At 42.1% G+C, this 12,716-nt stretch overlaps 1 protein-coding gene across 6 annotated transcripts in view; it reads right to left on the bottom strand.

Annotated features, from left to right (window-relative positions):
- The window catches only part of vav2 (vav 2 guanine nucleotide exchange factor), a 151,970-nt gene that overhangs the window by 33,414 nt on the left and 105,840 nt on the right, over nt 1–12,716 (bottom strand). For all 6 annotated transcript variants that reach the window (XM_026339653.1, XM_026339658.1, XM_026339657.1 and 3 more), the window contains one exon: nt 5,231–5,289. In XM_026339653.1, the coding sequence (XP_026195438.1) occupies nt 5,231–5,289 (59 nt within the window). The remainder of the gene's footprint in view (nt 1–5,230; nt 5,290–12,716) is intronic.

Below are 12,716 nucleotides of genomic sequence, written 5' to 3'. Positions count from 1 at the left end.
GTCAAACAGCCACACGAACACACACACACACACACACACACACCCCCACACAAAACTCTACAGTACCATTACTCACATAAGAGATGGAGAAGAGACTCATACGGGTTGGGAGTTAAGGTTTCAGTGTAATTTTTACATACTTGCCTACATATATGCTTATTCATTAACTAAATTAGTGAGCAATTTTCGAAACTGCCACAATTACTTTTGAACGGTATTTGTTTAAGTATACAAGAATGTAGCACCTGCAAGATAAGTCAAGCCCCCCCAAAAAAAAGTGATGAATAAGTTGCTCTGTTTACCAGAATGTCACTATTGTAGCCGAGCCAGTCACATTTTGGGAATCCTTTGTATGTTTGGAATGCAAAACAAATCAATTTGTTCCACCAGCTACACCACCCACTGGGCAAAGTGGGACAGACCACAGTCAGAAACCTCTGTTCCACAACAAATTCCAGTGCTCCAGAAGCCTGGAAGAGCTTATAAGCAAGAAATGATCTCTTGATCAACAATTCAGTGTGCACACAGTGCATTTTTAATGAAGGGAATCGAAACTAGATTTCAAATGGGAAAGATTCTCTACTTCAGTTGTTGTAGACATTACAGGCTGGTGGAGTTCCTGCCTGTTGTTGCTGCGGGTAGTAGGTGGATGTATGTGTGTGAACATGTCTTGATTTCTGATCAGATTTTTAAGCTCACTGAGACAAACTTGCAATTCTAGGTTGACAAACATGCTTAGAAAATAAGTTATTAACAATAATGTATGTGAAGGATGCTGTTTATTGTGTTCAGAGAATCCATCACAGTAAGTTACTGTTAGTGGGTAAAGATTAAATGGCTCACAATTAAGTGAAAGCTTTAATTTGAGCATAATAAAAAGCTATAAAATATTCATTTATCTTTAGTTTTAGCTGTGTACATGTGCAGGGTTGTGGCTGTATGCGTCAACCTTTGTGTGACACCAGGATTTAGCCTTTGTACAATTAAAGCAGTGGTCACACTGAAACAGTGTCAGCCATCAGGTTAATGAATGCTCTGTAGATAGTCAAAGGTCAGCTCCTCGGGCTTCTACACACACACACACACTCACACAAGCGCAACTGCAGAGAATCCTGCGAAGTCAGCCTCCACGCTCTTCTCTGATTCGTTCACTCTAAGTTTAGTAAAACCTCCCTATTTTCAGCAGCTAATTAGAAGAACTATTATTAAGAAATAATAACACAAAACCATCTCCTCTGATTTATGGTACTTTCTCACTCACGGTTATGAACAAGAGCGCGCGGTGGCCCAGAAGGTGCTTCCTCCAGAGCGTAATAACACACCCACATCTGATGGCCCCCGCCAATGAAATGTGCATTATATTATGGACTCCCGCAGGGCAAAATTTAATTACATAGTAGTTTGTGGAGCTATGCGCTTATTTCTATCACCTCAGTGTTGTTCTGTGTAGCCAAGCACTGTCCAGTGCAGCCATTTTCATTTCTCTTAGATGGTGCAACCAGGTGCAATTAAGCTATGTTTATAATTTCATCAGATCTCCTCTGATGAGCCATCTCTTGGCTATTCAATACTGCTCTGTTATCTTTCTTGCAAGCACGTTCAGGACTGTGGTACATCAGAGTGAAAGTCAGAGAATGTGATAAAGGCTTTACAAAGTGCACTACAAATATTGTTTTCAGTATTGTTCAATAAAAACTGATAAATGATGTTGGCTATGATGTGTCATTGTATATTCTTTTTCTGAATATAACAGCAGAATTTGTACACATACGTGAGATTTCATCATGTGTACACGTAGTGTTAATTTCTAACGATGAGCACAACCAATGCTCCAAATCAATACAGGCTATGTAAGGGTGCCATGTTGCATGAGCAACCGTGCAGTCAACAGTAAGTATATTTTATATCTCCAGCTTAAGAAAGCTTTGGGAGAGGGGGTTGTGTGCATGTTATTGTCTGTTTAAGTTCATTGATTTGATTAAAAGTTACTATAATCTCCCTGCATGTTTTAAACAGGATCCTTACTATAAGAACTGTTAATAGTAATATCAGTGAATAGATAAAGGCTAATAACGAAAAAGCTTTTAAATACTGCCAAGTAAAATATTAGTTATGTGTGAGAACCCACATGTCACAATGTCCAAATCTGGACCATTCTAACCATTAACTATTCAACAACAACTTTCAAAGCTTACTGTTATGCCTTTGTAGATTAAATTCATTATATGGATGCACCAAAATAATTTAACCCTACTTAAGATCAATTATAAATAAATTTCTTCCTCTGTGTTCACACAGCTAGTGCTGGCATAAAGGGAATTGTTGACTGCAGCGAGCAGGTCTCATTGATCAACTATTGTCAAACAGCAGAACAACAGTGTAGTCATTAGGTGTGAATGCAGCTCAAATGGTCAGCTTTCTCGTCCCAGGACAAAGCTTTGTTTCCACAGGGGTCGATAAATCGCTGGGGCTAGTGCACTTCACCACTTATTGTACCACAGTTGTCCATAAAACATCCCCTTTCTCCTTTAAAACTGGCACTGCAGTTTCATTTCGCAGACACTCTTGCCCGGGGAGCGAGAATAAGCGAAGCTCCATCTGAGTAGGAGCCTTTTATCTTTGCGTGTGCAAGTTATTTTCACAGCTTTAATGTGTGAAGCTAGTACACGCAAAGCATGCAATCGACATGCCTGAAAAATGAGGAGTGGGTGTGTGATGACTGCATATTAATGTGTGTGAAAATAATTCTGTGGCGTGAGGGGGCAGGACTGTGTCAGGATGAGACAACTGGGGGAGGGAACAAATGTGTAAATAGTAATTTTCAACACTGTTGCTGCTCTTCCTGCTGTCCATCTGCTTTGGAAGAACAATATACTGTACAGGAAATATGAATGGAAATATAGTTTGTTCACGTGCTGAGTCAAGAAAAAAAAGTACTGTGCAGTTCTTAAATGAATTGCTACAAAACGCTGTGTTTATTTCTTATTTATCTTTATATGCAACTGTATAGTACAACTATGAACCTGATCCCCAAGACCCAACAACACACACTCAAACAAGAGGGATCACTGATGACCCAGAGGACCAGGAAGTGCAAGTGAGGAGTGAGGACAGTAGTGACACACAGTAGGAAAGGGGTGAAGGGCTGATTAACAGGACAGAGAATGATGCAGGCTTACACTTTAGATATAAGCTGTGAAACACAAGGTTAACTCCCAGGACGCACAAAGAGGATTTAGGGTTTCACACAGAGAGAAAACTGGGATCAGCGTCTGCTTTCAATTGACAGCTTCGGTGGCGATTTGTTCAAAAAACAGACAGAAAGGTACAGAGACGTGCAGGAAAAAGGGTTGTGCAACCAAACCAGAAGATTTAAATAGTCATTTATTAGTTCTGGGATGGAAACATAGCTTTAATCAGTGCTTGTCTTTGAAATTTAAATTATACTGTTCTTTTATTATTATATTATGCACTTATTCTGGGACAAGAACACAGGATTGCAGGTTTCAGATAGGATATCATCAGTGAAACTCACATGTATTAGGTGGACAATAAGAGGACACTGTTTAGAGACATGCAGAGGAAAGTTTTTTTAGTAGTAGTTTAGAACTACTACTGTAAAGATGATGGCTGAGTTCACAAGAAGGGAGAGTGCTATACAGCGAATATATAACTGCATGTTCAGTATATCTGTGGATGTGCAGAGAGGCATGCTAATATGTGTCTGTGTGCCAAAATAAATCTTTAACTTCCGACTGGGGTTGGAGGTGCTGACACGGTGACAGGAACATGAACTATTGAGACCTGATTACAGCGAACAGGCATCAAAGATAAAAATCGATGGGCCTCAACAGAATGTCAATGGGCACGCCAGTGGCAATGTTAGCCAGACATTTAACACAGTGAGGAACTCTGTAGTCCTTTTAAAGTTCGATAGAGGACCTGATGTGGTGTCTGATGTTAAATGATTTGAGACCATGCAGCTACTTTCTCAACATTGAGACCTCCACCCTGAGGAACTAAAGCTTGAACCTCAAGCAGGACTCCTGACTTAATTCTTCATACATGTGTTGCGCGAGTGTAATGCCAAATGCCAATGTGCTCCCATATTAGGTGGGTATCTTCAAGAGCTGCACCGGTTGGTGCTACTTTCCGTCCACTGCAGCTCGACAGAGACACACAGAGGGGGGATCTGAGTCCTGTTTTCAAATGTCACCTTCCAAAGGACTGGAAGAGGTCAGGGTTACCCCGTTGGGACAGAAAGAACTCAGAGTGCTTTTTTTTTTTCTAGGACAGTTCAGTATAATCACGTGCTCGTCCTTCAGTTAAAGGACAGTAGGTCCAAGAACAAACAACACCTTGCTGCTGCCTTTGGAAAAACCAGGTTTATAAAAACCTGGCAACTATTTTTTGATAACGTTTTGCAGCCATCTTGATTCTGCTTTTCGACCTACACTTTACATTTATAATAGTTCACTAATTAATTCATAATCTGATTGCTGATTTCCAGCATCTGAAAGTCTCAGGTGTGATTTGCACTGAGGCTAAACGAGCATTGATTTTGACACCTCACAGCGAAATAGTGAGAGTGGACAGGAAGTGAATTAGCCAGCAGTCAGCAGGTTGTGTTGTCTTTATTAATGGCAAGGGACCTGCTCTGTCTGTGTCACCCTCCCTCTGCTTCTCCTCCCTTCATTTCCTGGCACGGATCCTAATGGGCACGCTCCATCAACTCATTACTTAGATGGATAAAATGGCTTTTTATGTGGCGCCAGTGAGCCACCCAGCTCCAAGCAGATTGAACAAATGAAGAGAAATCAAATGCCCATTCCGAGCCTGATAAAAGAGTGTGAATGATTCTCTCAGCTTCACCGTCGCTGAAGAATGACTAGCACCAATTACAAAGTAGTATTCTAAGTCACACAGTACTGCTTATGATGTACTTCCTACATAAACAGTGTACCGCTGCACTGTCTGAGTGACAGATGGAAATGTGTTGTGGATTGTTTTGCCCTGCGAGATAACACTGGCTAAAAGCTGGAGCTAATTGCCTTAAAATGTAAATTGACTTTAAAATGAGCAGCAGATGTTAATAACCACTTCCATCTTAATATAGGCCTACGAGTAAATGTGGAATACATTTCTCCGAATGGTTTCTGTAGCACCGATACTCCTGAGTGCTTGGGCTGTTGAAATGATAAATGACAGAGTTACAAATGGAGACACGTACCTGATGCCTTTGATTTGTGCAATGCTGTGGTGGGAGATCCTCGACAGAGCGGAGATTACCTGAAACAAACAAAAGAGAAGAGGAAGAACAGTCAATAAAAAGAAATTTAAAAAAAAATCTGTTCCTTTATTATCTGGTGTTAATGTGAATTTTCCTTTGCCAGGTTCTTTTCTCCGTTATATTTATAATAAAAGAGCAGAGCTATTATCGAACTGTACACAGGACCAATGAAAAGATGATCATTTCACAGCCACAGCTCTTTAAGTGTGATTACTGAACATTACTTGTGTGCCTCAACCCCTCTTAGTTGTATACAGCCACACGCCAGACTAAGTGGAGGCCCCCATGTTAACAGTAACATCCAAAGGATGTCCAGTCACGGATGGGTGGGTGCCACTTTGGTTTGATCCCACTTGGCCGTCCTTGTATTTGTCTTATTTTTCCTTTTATTGTGTTTCTATCAGCTTGTTAATCTCCACACTTCTCCTTTCCCCTCTCATTTTTGTGTCTTAGTACGATGAGGTTAAATGCATGTGTGTGGTTAAACTGATTTAAGCTGCTTGTGAGTCTCACGCATGTGGGCTCACGGCTGAGGAGTACAGATGGCGTGCTTGCAAGGTCTAGAGAGTCTAGTTCAGGAAGATAAGGGAACCACCGCCCCAGAACACACACACATGCTCTCACACACACACACCAAAACAAAAAACCCCGTCTCCTACGCCTCATTACCCACTCCTGGGTGTATTTCGGCTTGCAACACCGCGGCAATGCCAGATGTCTCCTTGACAGGGAGGAGAAAATTGTTATTTCAACCCCTCTTCCTCGGCAGGTGTGTCATCCGCAGCCTCTCATCTAAACACACAATGCAGCATCTCAGCATCTGAGCCAGTGCTAATGGCTGTTGTGAAGCGACGACTACCACTTTACAACCGTGAAGTACAGCGCTTACGCTGAAGCGCTGTTGGCCAAAACCTTTCCCTCTTTCTATTGAAGTTGTTCTCATGTTTAACATAATCACTCGTTTACATTTAGCCACTCTATGGAGGGAAACCTTTACAGGGCACTCGCTTGATAGGATGATAAGGGGTTATTTCACTGTGTCGCCAAACACCCATGTAATAGGCAGTCATGTTCATGCTTTAATGGTTCCAACACAGTGCCGGCCTACTATTGTACATCTCCTTAACATATATTCCAACTGCACATTGCAGATAGAGACCAAAAAGGAAAAAAAAGGCAGACAAAGGATGAGAAAAGAGGGAGTGGAGTGGAGAAGAATGGACTGCAAATTTAGCTCAGTGCCTGTGTTTAGCCAACGGGTAGGCTGTTTAATAAATCACTGTGGATAAACCTATTGTGCTGCTGGGTGGCAAGTTGCCCACCTGGCCATGCTGCAGGGAAGAATCACATGTGCCATACTGCCCCTGCATCCTTATTAGCTTTATTTGTTTTGGTCTTATTAGCCTACACTGGCTTTATGGAGGCGTGTCAGAATATCATATGAAGACAGAACAGGAGAGAAACCTACATAAAAATGCTAAATGTGAAAACTAGAGTTAGCTGGATGGACACATACAGTAGGTAGCTGGATACATGGCTGCGGCCACATCTGGCTGCACACAGCTGGCTTAAGCCAGGTTTGTCCAGCTCCAGAGGATGACAGAGCTGTTGGCTTTGAGCCAGAGAGGTCACAGCGGGGCCTGGAGAGACAAGACATGCTGGCGTGCCACAGCGCTCGCTTTCACTTTCTTTAATGTTGAGCAATTCTTTCCTCATATTTCAATTCAGGTTTGCCTCACATGAACTTTTACCACCACAATGTAAAAAAATCTGTGTTAATACTGGGAGCACTGGCGATTCTTGACTCCTACTGGCTTTGATAAGAACTGGCTCGTTGCAATGAGCCTATAAAATGTTGCATTTCTTATTTACCTCAGTATAGTAGAGCTACTGTTGTACATGCAAACACCACAGTGTAGTACCTCATTGTACTAAACTAAAAAGAAATACTCTCCCACAACTCTACTGTATCTAGAAGAAGCCTTTGAAGCCCACAGGCTGAGTGATACAGTCGATTTCAGTGGAGTAGCACTTTAAGTGCTGATCCTTTTAAAACATATTTTCTGTAGCAGACGTGTTTTATCTCTCCTGTAGTGCTTTCTTTCTTTCCAGCTTCTGCTCAAAGGTGGCCAGTCTGTCTCATTTCGCTTTCCACTCTCTGACCATGTTTCTGTTTCCCTTTCTGCCTCTAATACACTGTCTTCACCCTCTTCTGATCTTTGGGTTCAGGCAAAGCCTTTGAGTCTCTACACATTATTAATTTCCCTCTCATCTTGTACTCCCCGGGGGGTCTTAACTGTGAGGCTAGCCAGAGAATAAAGCCTCTCTCACCCCTCTAGGAATATGGTAAACACCAAGTCACACGATGACTGTGGTGAGCTTAGATTTCTAAAGCCCCAAACCAATATCTTACCTTAATCACCTTTCCACAGCCCCTGGCATCACCTCACCCACATTTGACCCTTGCTGTTAGTCAGAACAGTGCAACTGAAGACACATGTAAAGTAAAACACTCACACGGATTCACACTGTTTCTGCACGACACTGACAACAATTACAATCTATTTACTGCATTAAAAGTAGGTATTCGTGTGTGAGTGTGTGTGTGAGAGAGAGAGACAGAGAGAGGATTAACAGTGAGGCGTAGCCAAGTGTTTGCAAACACACACCGCACTCACATCTACTCGCCACATGTGGCCTTGGTCCCAGCTGGGGCCAAGCGAAGCCTCATGTGAGCATCATGGAGCCAATCAAAAGACCTAAAGGACCTGGTTTCCCCTGGCAACTGGGGCTTGACTGAATATGCATGGTCATCAGTTAGAAGTCAAATAAAAATCAAACCTGCAGCCATATGCTATTATCAGTAGGGGGGTGATGCTGTGATCTAATTAAGATTTGAAGACATGCACAAGAGGACGACTAACAGTCGATCACAAATCACAGCAAAACGCCAATTCTCTTTATATCTGTTGAAGTCATAGCATGATTACATCCTGCACCGCAAATCAATGCATGTGTTGGGAGACATCCAACAAAGAGGTCGAATGAATCAAAAATTAATCCAGTTTAAAAAAATCATCCCATTACTGTTATGCTCTTTCTCATTTTGCTCTCTGGGTTCCTCCTTCAACAGCTATTTCCCTGATCGTGTGTGTGATATTTATGAAGTATTCACACTTTGATAGGACAACATTGGCCTGCTTATGCCAGCCTGCCAAAGTGGTAGGCACGAAGCAAAAGGGGCAGGGAGTGGGAGAGCTGTGAACAGATGGCTGTGTGGGAACCCTGCGTGCCCAACATCAATAATAGAAAGACAGAGGAGGGATGGCTGAACCCGTCCGTGTGTGTGTGCGCGCACGCTCGTGTCCCACTGCCTCCGGGAGTTACTGTCTTTTACAAACCTCCTCTTATTCTGTCATGTTTTTTTTTTATCTTCTTCTTTGGGCCAAGTCTTTTTTTTTTCTTCCTTTTCCTCATTTTTATTTTCAGCATTACAGATTTCACACACAAATATGGCCTCCAAAAAATGCTTCCTCATACATAAGTCATAAATCAAAGATGCTCCTTTGCAGAGGTGCAAAAACAGCAGTACACACACAACCCTTTAAATTTCCATTCTTCATTCAAACAAAACTACCACTAAAACAAAAAAAAAAACATTTAAATTAATTATTAATTATTTAAATTTTAGTATTGGACCTGGTAATTAAAACAGCCAAAGCATATAGCTGATTCATTAATGATAACAACAAAATAAAGTTCTACTAAAACGGATAAAAGTGGGAGTTAAGAAGACAACACTAATCTCATGGAATATGTTTGAGCGCACACGGGAGCACTGTGCAAGAAAACCACACGAATGGCTGTGATCAGTCTCCAGGAATCGGCTCATGTTAAAGTTGCTGAATGCCATCAGGACCCAGACCTGCATAAATCCTGATTGCAGTCAGATTGACACTTGCCTCATTGCACCAAATCCCCTCACAGCAGAGCTTCCAGCTGCTTGATTACAGGGGATTTCACTTCGTATGTCCAGGCAAGAAAAGCCTCCGAGTTGGCCTGAGGGCCAGAAAGAGTGCTGTTGCTGCTGCTGCTGACCCAAAGACCCCATTTACTACCAGTGCCAGATAAAATGCCCCTAAGCTTGTAGAGGGCATTCAGCCCACACCCAACATGTATGGAGTTACTACTTTCTCTATGTCACAGATTGATCGTCACAGAATGCAGATGACGCTAAAGGTTTTCAAGGCTTTCGGAAAAGTTGGGCAGATTTCCATGCATTTCATAGAACAGTCAATATAAGTTATCGATGTGGAAACGTTCCAGATCAATCTAGGAGCTTATTCAGCTTCAGGACCTTGACCATTGATTTGACTTGAACCTCGGCCTGTTGAAGTAAAACAAGCTAATATGTGCAAATTGTACTCCATAGATCGAGTCATCCTGGTCAACACCTGCCAATGTGCAGCTGCCATGTCCATGACCTGTCCCATTTCACGCTAAATCCCCATACGTGTGCCTGCTCACTTATGTGTGACTACAGCAGTGTCTCACAGTATGCATGTTCACACACACACACACACACACACACACACACACACACACACACACACACACACACACACACACACACACACAGATCAATGTAATACTGGTTAAAGAAAGGTAGAGATGGTAGAGATAAGGTTTAAAGGAAGTTGATCCAAGATTTCATATTAACAGAGAAATGGACAGAAAGAAACAGTCAAACCTCACAAGTGTTTCTCTAGTTTGGTTAGGAATATGAGGCTGAGTGCTGACTTTCAGCTGTAATGGCATCTGAGGGTATTTACATCCATATTGCATGGGCAGTGCTGGGTGAATCAGCCTCATCATTCCCCATATTTCAGAATGATGCCAAGGCAAAGCAGGCTCATATGAAGGTTCTTTACTGATGTGTCCCACCGCTAAAGACCAGACTGCAGGCAAAAAGCCGTCAAAGGAAGCGCAGCCTGTCTCTGGTGTGGCTTGGAGACATCTGGCTGTCATTGACCGGGAACTATTTGACAACAAAATTCATATCATTTTGCACATGTTCACTTAAGTTTGAGTGTTAATGCATGACTGCGTGTGTGTGTTAATGTTTGACTGCTCTGTAATGCAGATGCTACAGAAACCAAGCTGAATGGCTTGGTTAAAAGATGATACTTTACGCTGCTGGAGCCAAACAGCATTAATAACTCTTACAAATGAGCCCAGATCAAGCACCAGTAGCACATAAAGATGGGAAACAGCAGCAACCAATCACTCATGACTGTTATGCCTATAGCTTATTTGTTGCAAACCCAGTCCATTCATTAGGAATGAGGAGGCGGTGTGTAGAGAGTGTGTCGACAGTGTTTGGGCTCAAGGCTGAGTGTGGAGGTGGGAGGTTTCAGGAGCGAGGAGGTGGTGAGAAAAAGGACTTGCGAGGCATATGGTGACTCAGTGGCACTAGTTGGACAAAGCTCAGTCCACAGAGTGGCTCTGACGAGCAGGGGCAAAAAGTTTTCGCACATCACAACTGTTGGGAGATGAGATGTGAGCTGATGTGTGTGTGTATGTGTGTGTGTGTGTAGTGTGTGTAGTGTGTGTAGTGTGTGTGTGTGTAGTGTGTGTGTGTAGTGTGTGTGTACCCTGTCAAAACAATTTCATGGTGATTTCTTAGATGAGAGTTCAATTAAAGGTTAAATAAAGGCTGTGATGTGCTGCTGGATCTCTCAGAGAGGTGAGTCTTCTCCCCACCCCCCTCCTTCACATTTTATTCTGGCATCAACATGTGAAATAAACAACCACAAATGAGTAGAATCCAAGTGTAGCGCGGATTTTCACCATAAAACCATTAAAACAGGTGGACTTATCAGTTTGGGAGCAACTCTGGCCTATAGCTTCAGGCCATCCTGGAGTTAGATATGAACCGAGATCAGACGTTCAATCTGTCCACTCCTGCTCCTTTAACAAAACAGCAGGCCGGTTACATGAACTATTACTCATAATCTCAACACACTGCTGAGAAAAATCACCCCCTTCCTCCAAGAGCTGAAAAACCTCCACTAAAACAAAAACAAAAGGGAGGAAATGAGAAGATGTGGATGAGTGTGCAGGCATTTGTGTTTCACTTGGCCCAGTTTTTTTTTTTTTTTTTTTTAACTTCTTCCCAAACATGTGTTTGACATTTGCATGCTAGAATGGCTGAACCTCCTGCTGTGATGTAAATTTCCACGGTGTTATGCCATGTTTCTGAGTCTTTCATCAGCTGTTTCGAGGCCATGAGCCGTCCAACCTACTGAACCGTCACTGACATTTCAATCAGCGGCACGTGCAAAGGCGCGTACGAGGCAATCTGTGACCAAACGTGTCATTAAGAACAATGCTTTAATGTCATTCGTGGTTATGCCGAGCCTTGAAAATACAAACAGCTGTAAAAATAATGCTGAGAGGCAGTTTTGTGCAGTGAGGCGAGGTGTGTCAATTACTGTAGGCCTGAATCACAGAATTTGAGCAACTATCCAAAATGTTTTTATTGTAGTTTAGTGCTTTATTGCCCTGTGCAGACACATGGGTCTGTGAATGGGAGGCAGACAAAACTCTACAGGCTGATATTATTATTGTTGGGTGGTATAGAGATATGGATCAACATGTTCTGTATTAAAGCAGATATGCAAAAAGAACTCATTGAACAGTAAAATGCAGTCATAAATGCAAAGAGGCAAAGGGCGAATGAATCTTCCTTAACCAAAAACAAATCATGAAATGTCATGCAATTACGAATCATGCAAATATGCTCAAACAAAGATTTCAGTTTTAGATTTATGTGGGGATGAGGCACATGAGCTTGTTCCTGCCTTTGTGCATACGCATCCAGACAAAAGGGCATTTGTACAAATCTGCGAGCACGCCTTGCATCACGTCTGCGTGTGAATTTCCTGACACTGCAGCATTTTTTTAGGCATGCCAGTCCTATAATTTGTTTTGTCTGCTCACTGTTTGCAGAGCAGTTCCGGTCAGGCTGACATACAACACTGTCTGGCTCACATCTCAACAGCAAACAGCTGCTGCCTTCAGCCAATCCATTACTTATTACACAGTCTTTTCCTCCTCGATTTTCAGCTGCGGTGGGCCAACATGGCAAGAAAACTGCTGTTAGTACAAGGAAGAAAAAAAAGTTCTGTGTGATTTAGCTCAATTCCCAGCAGACAACAAGGAAACACATATCTATATTTAGAAAGAGTAAGATAATAATAAAAAAGTTACTCATTATTCTAATCAATTACGCAAAAGTAAAAAAAAAATATTAGTTGTGATCACTATGAAACAACCAGGCTGTCAGGGTTCAGGTCGGGGACTTCTTACAAGATAATAGCAATCATGTGCATTTTCAACTAACAAATTCCAAAGAAAATTTTTT

The sequence above is a fragment of the Anabas testudineus genome, chromosome 22, assembly GCF_900324465.2.
Source record: "Anabas testudineus chromosome 22, fAnaTes1.2, whole genome shotgun sequence".
Taxonomy (NCBI): domain Eukaryota; kingdom Metazoa; phylum Chordata; class Actinopteri; order Anabantiformes; family Anabantidae; genus Anabas; species Anabas testudineus.
Note: the sequence above shows the minus strand (reverse complement) of the source record. Positions and strands in the feature narration are given on the sequence as shown.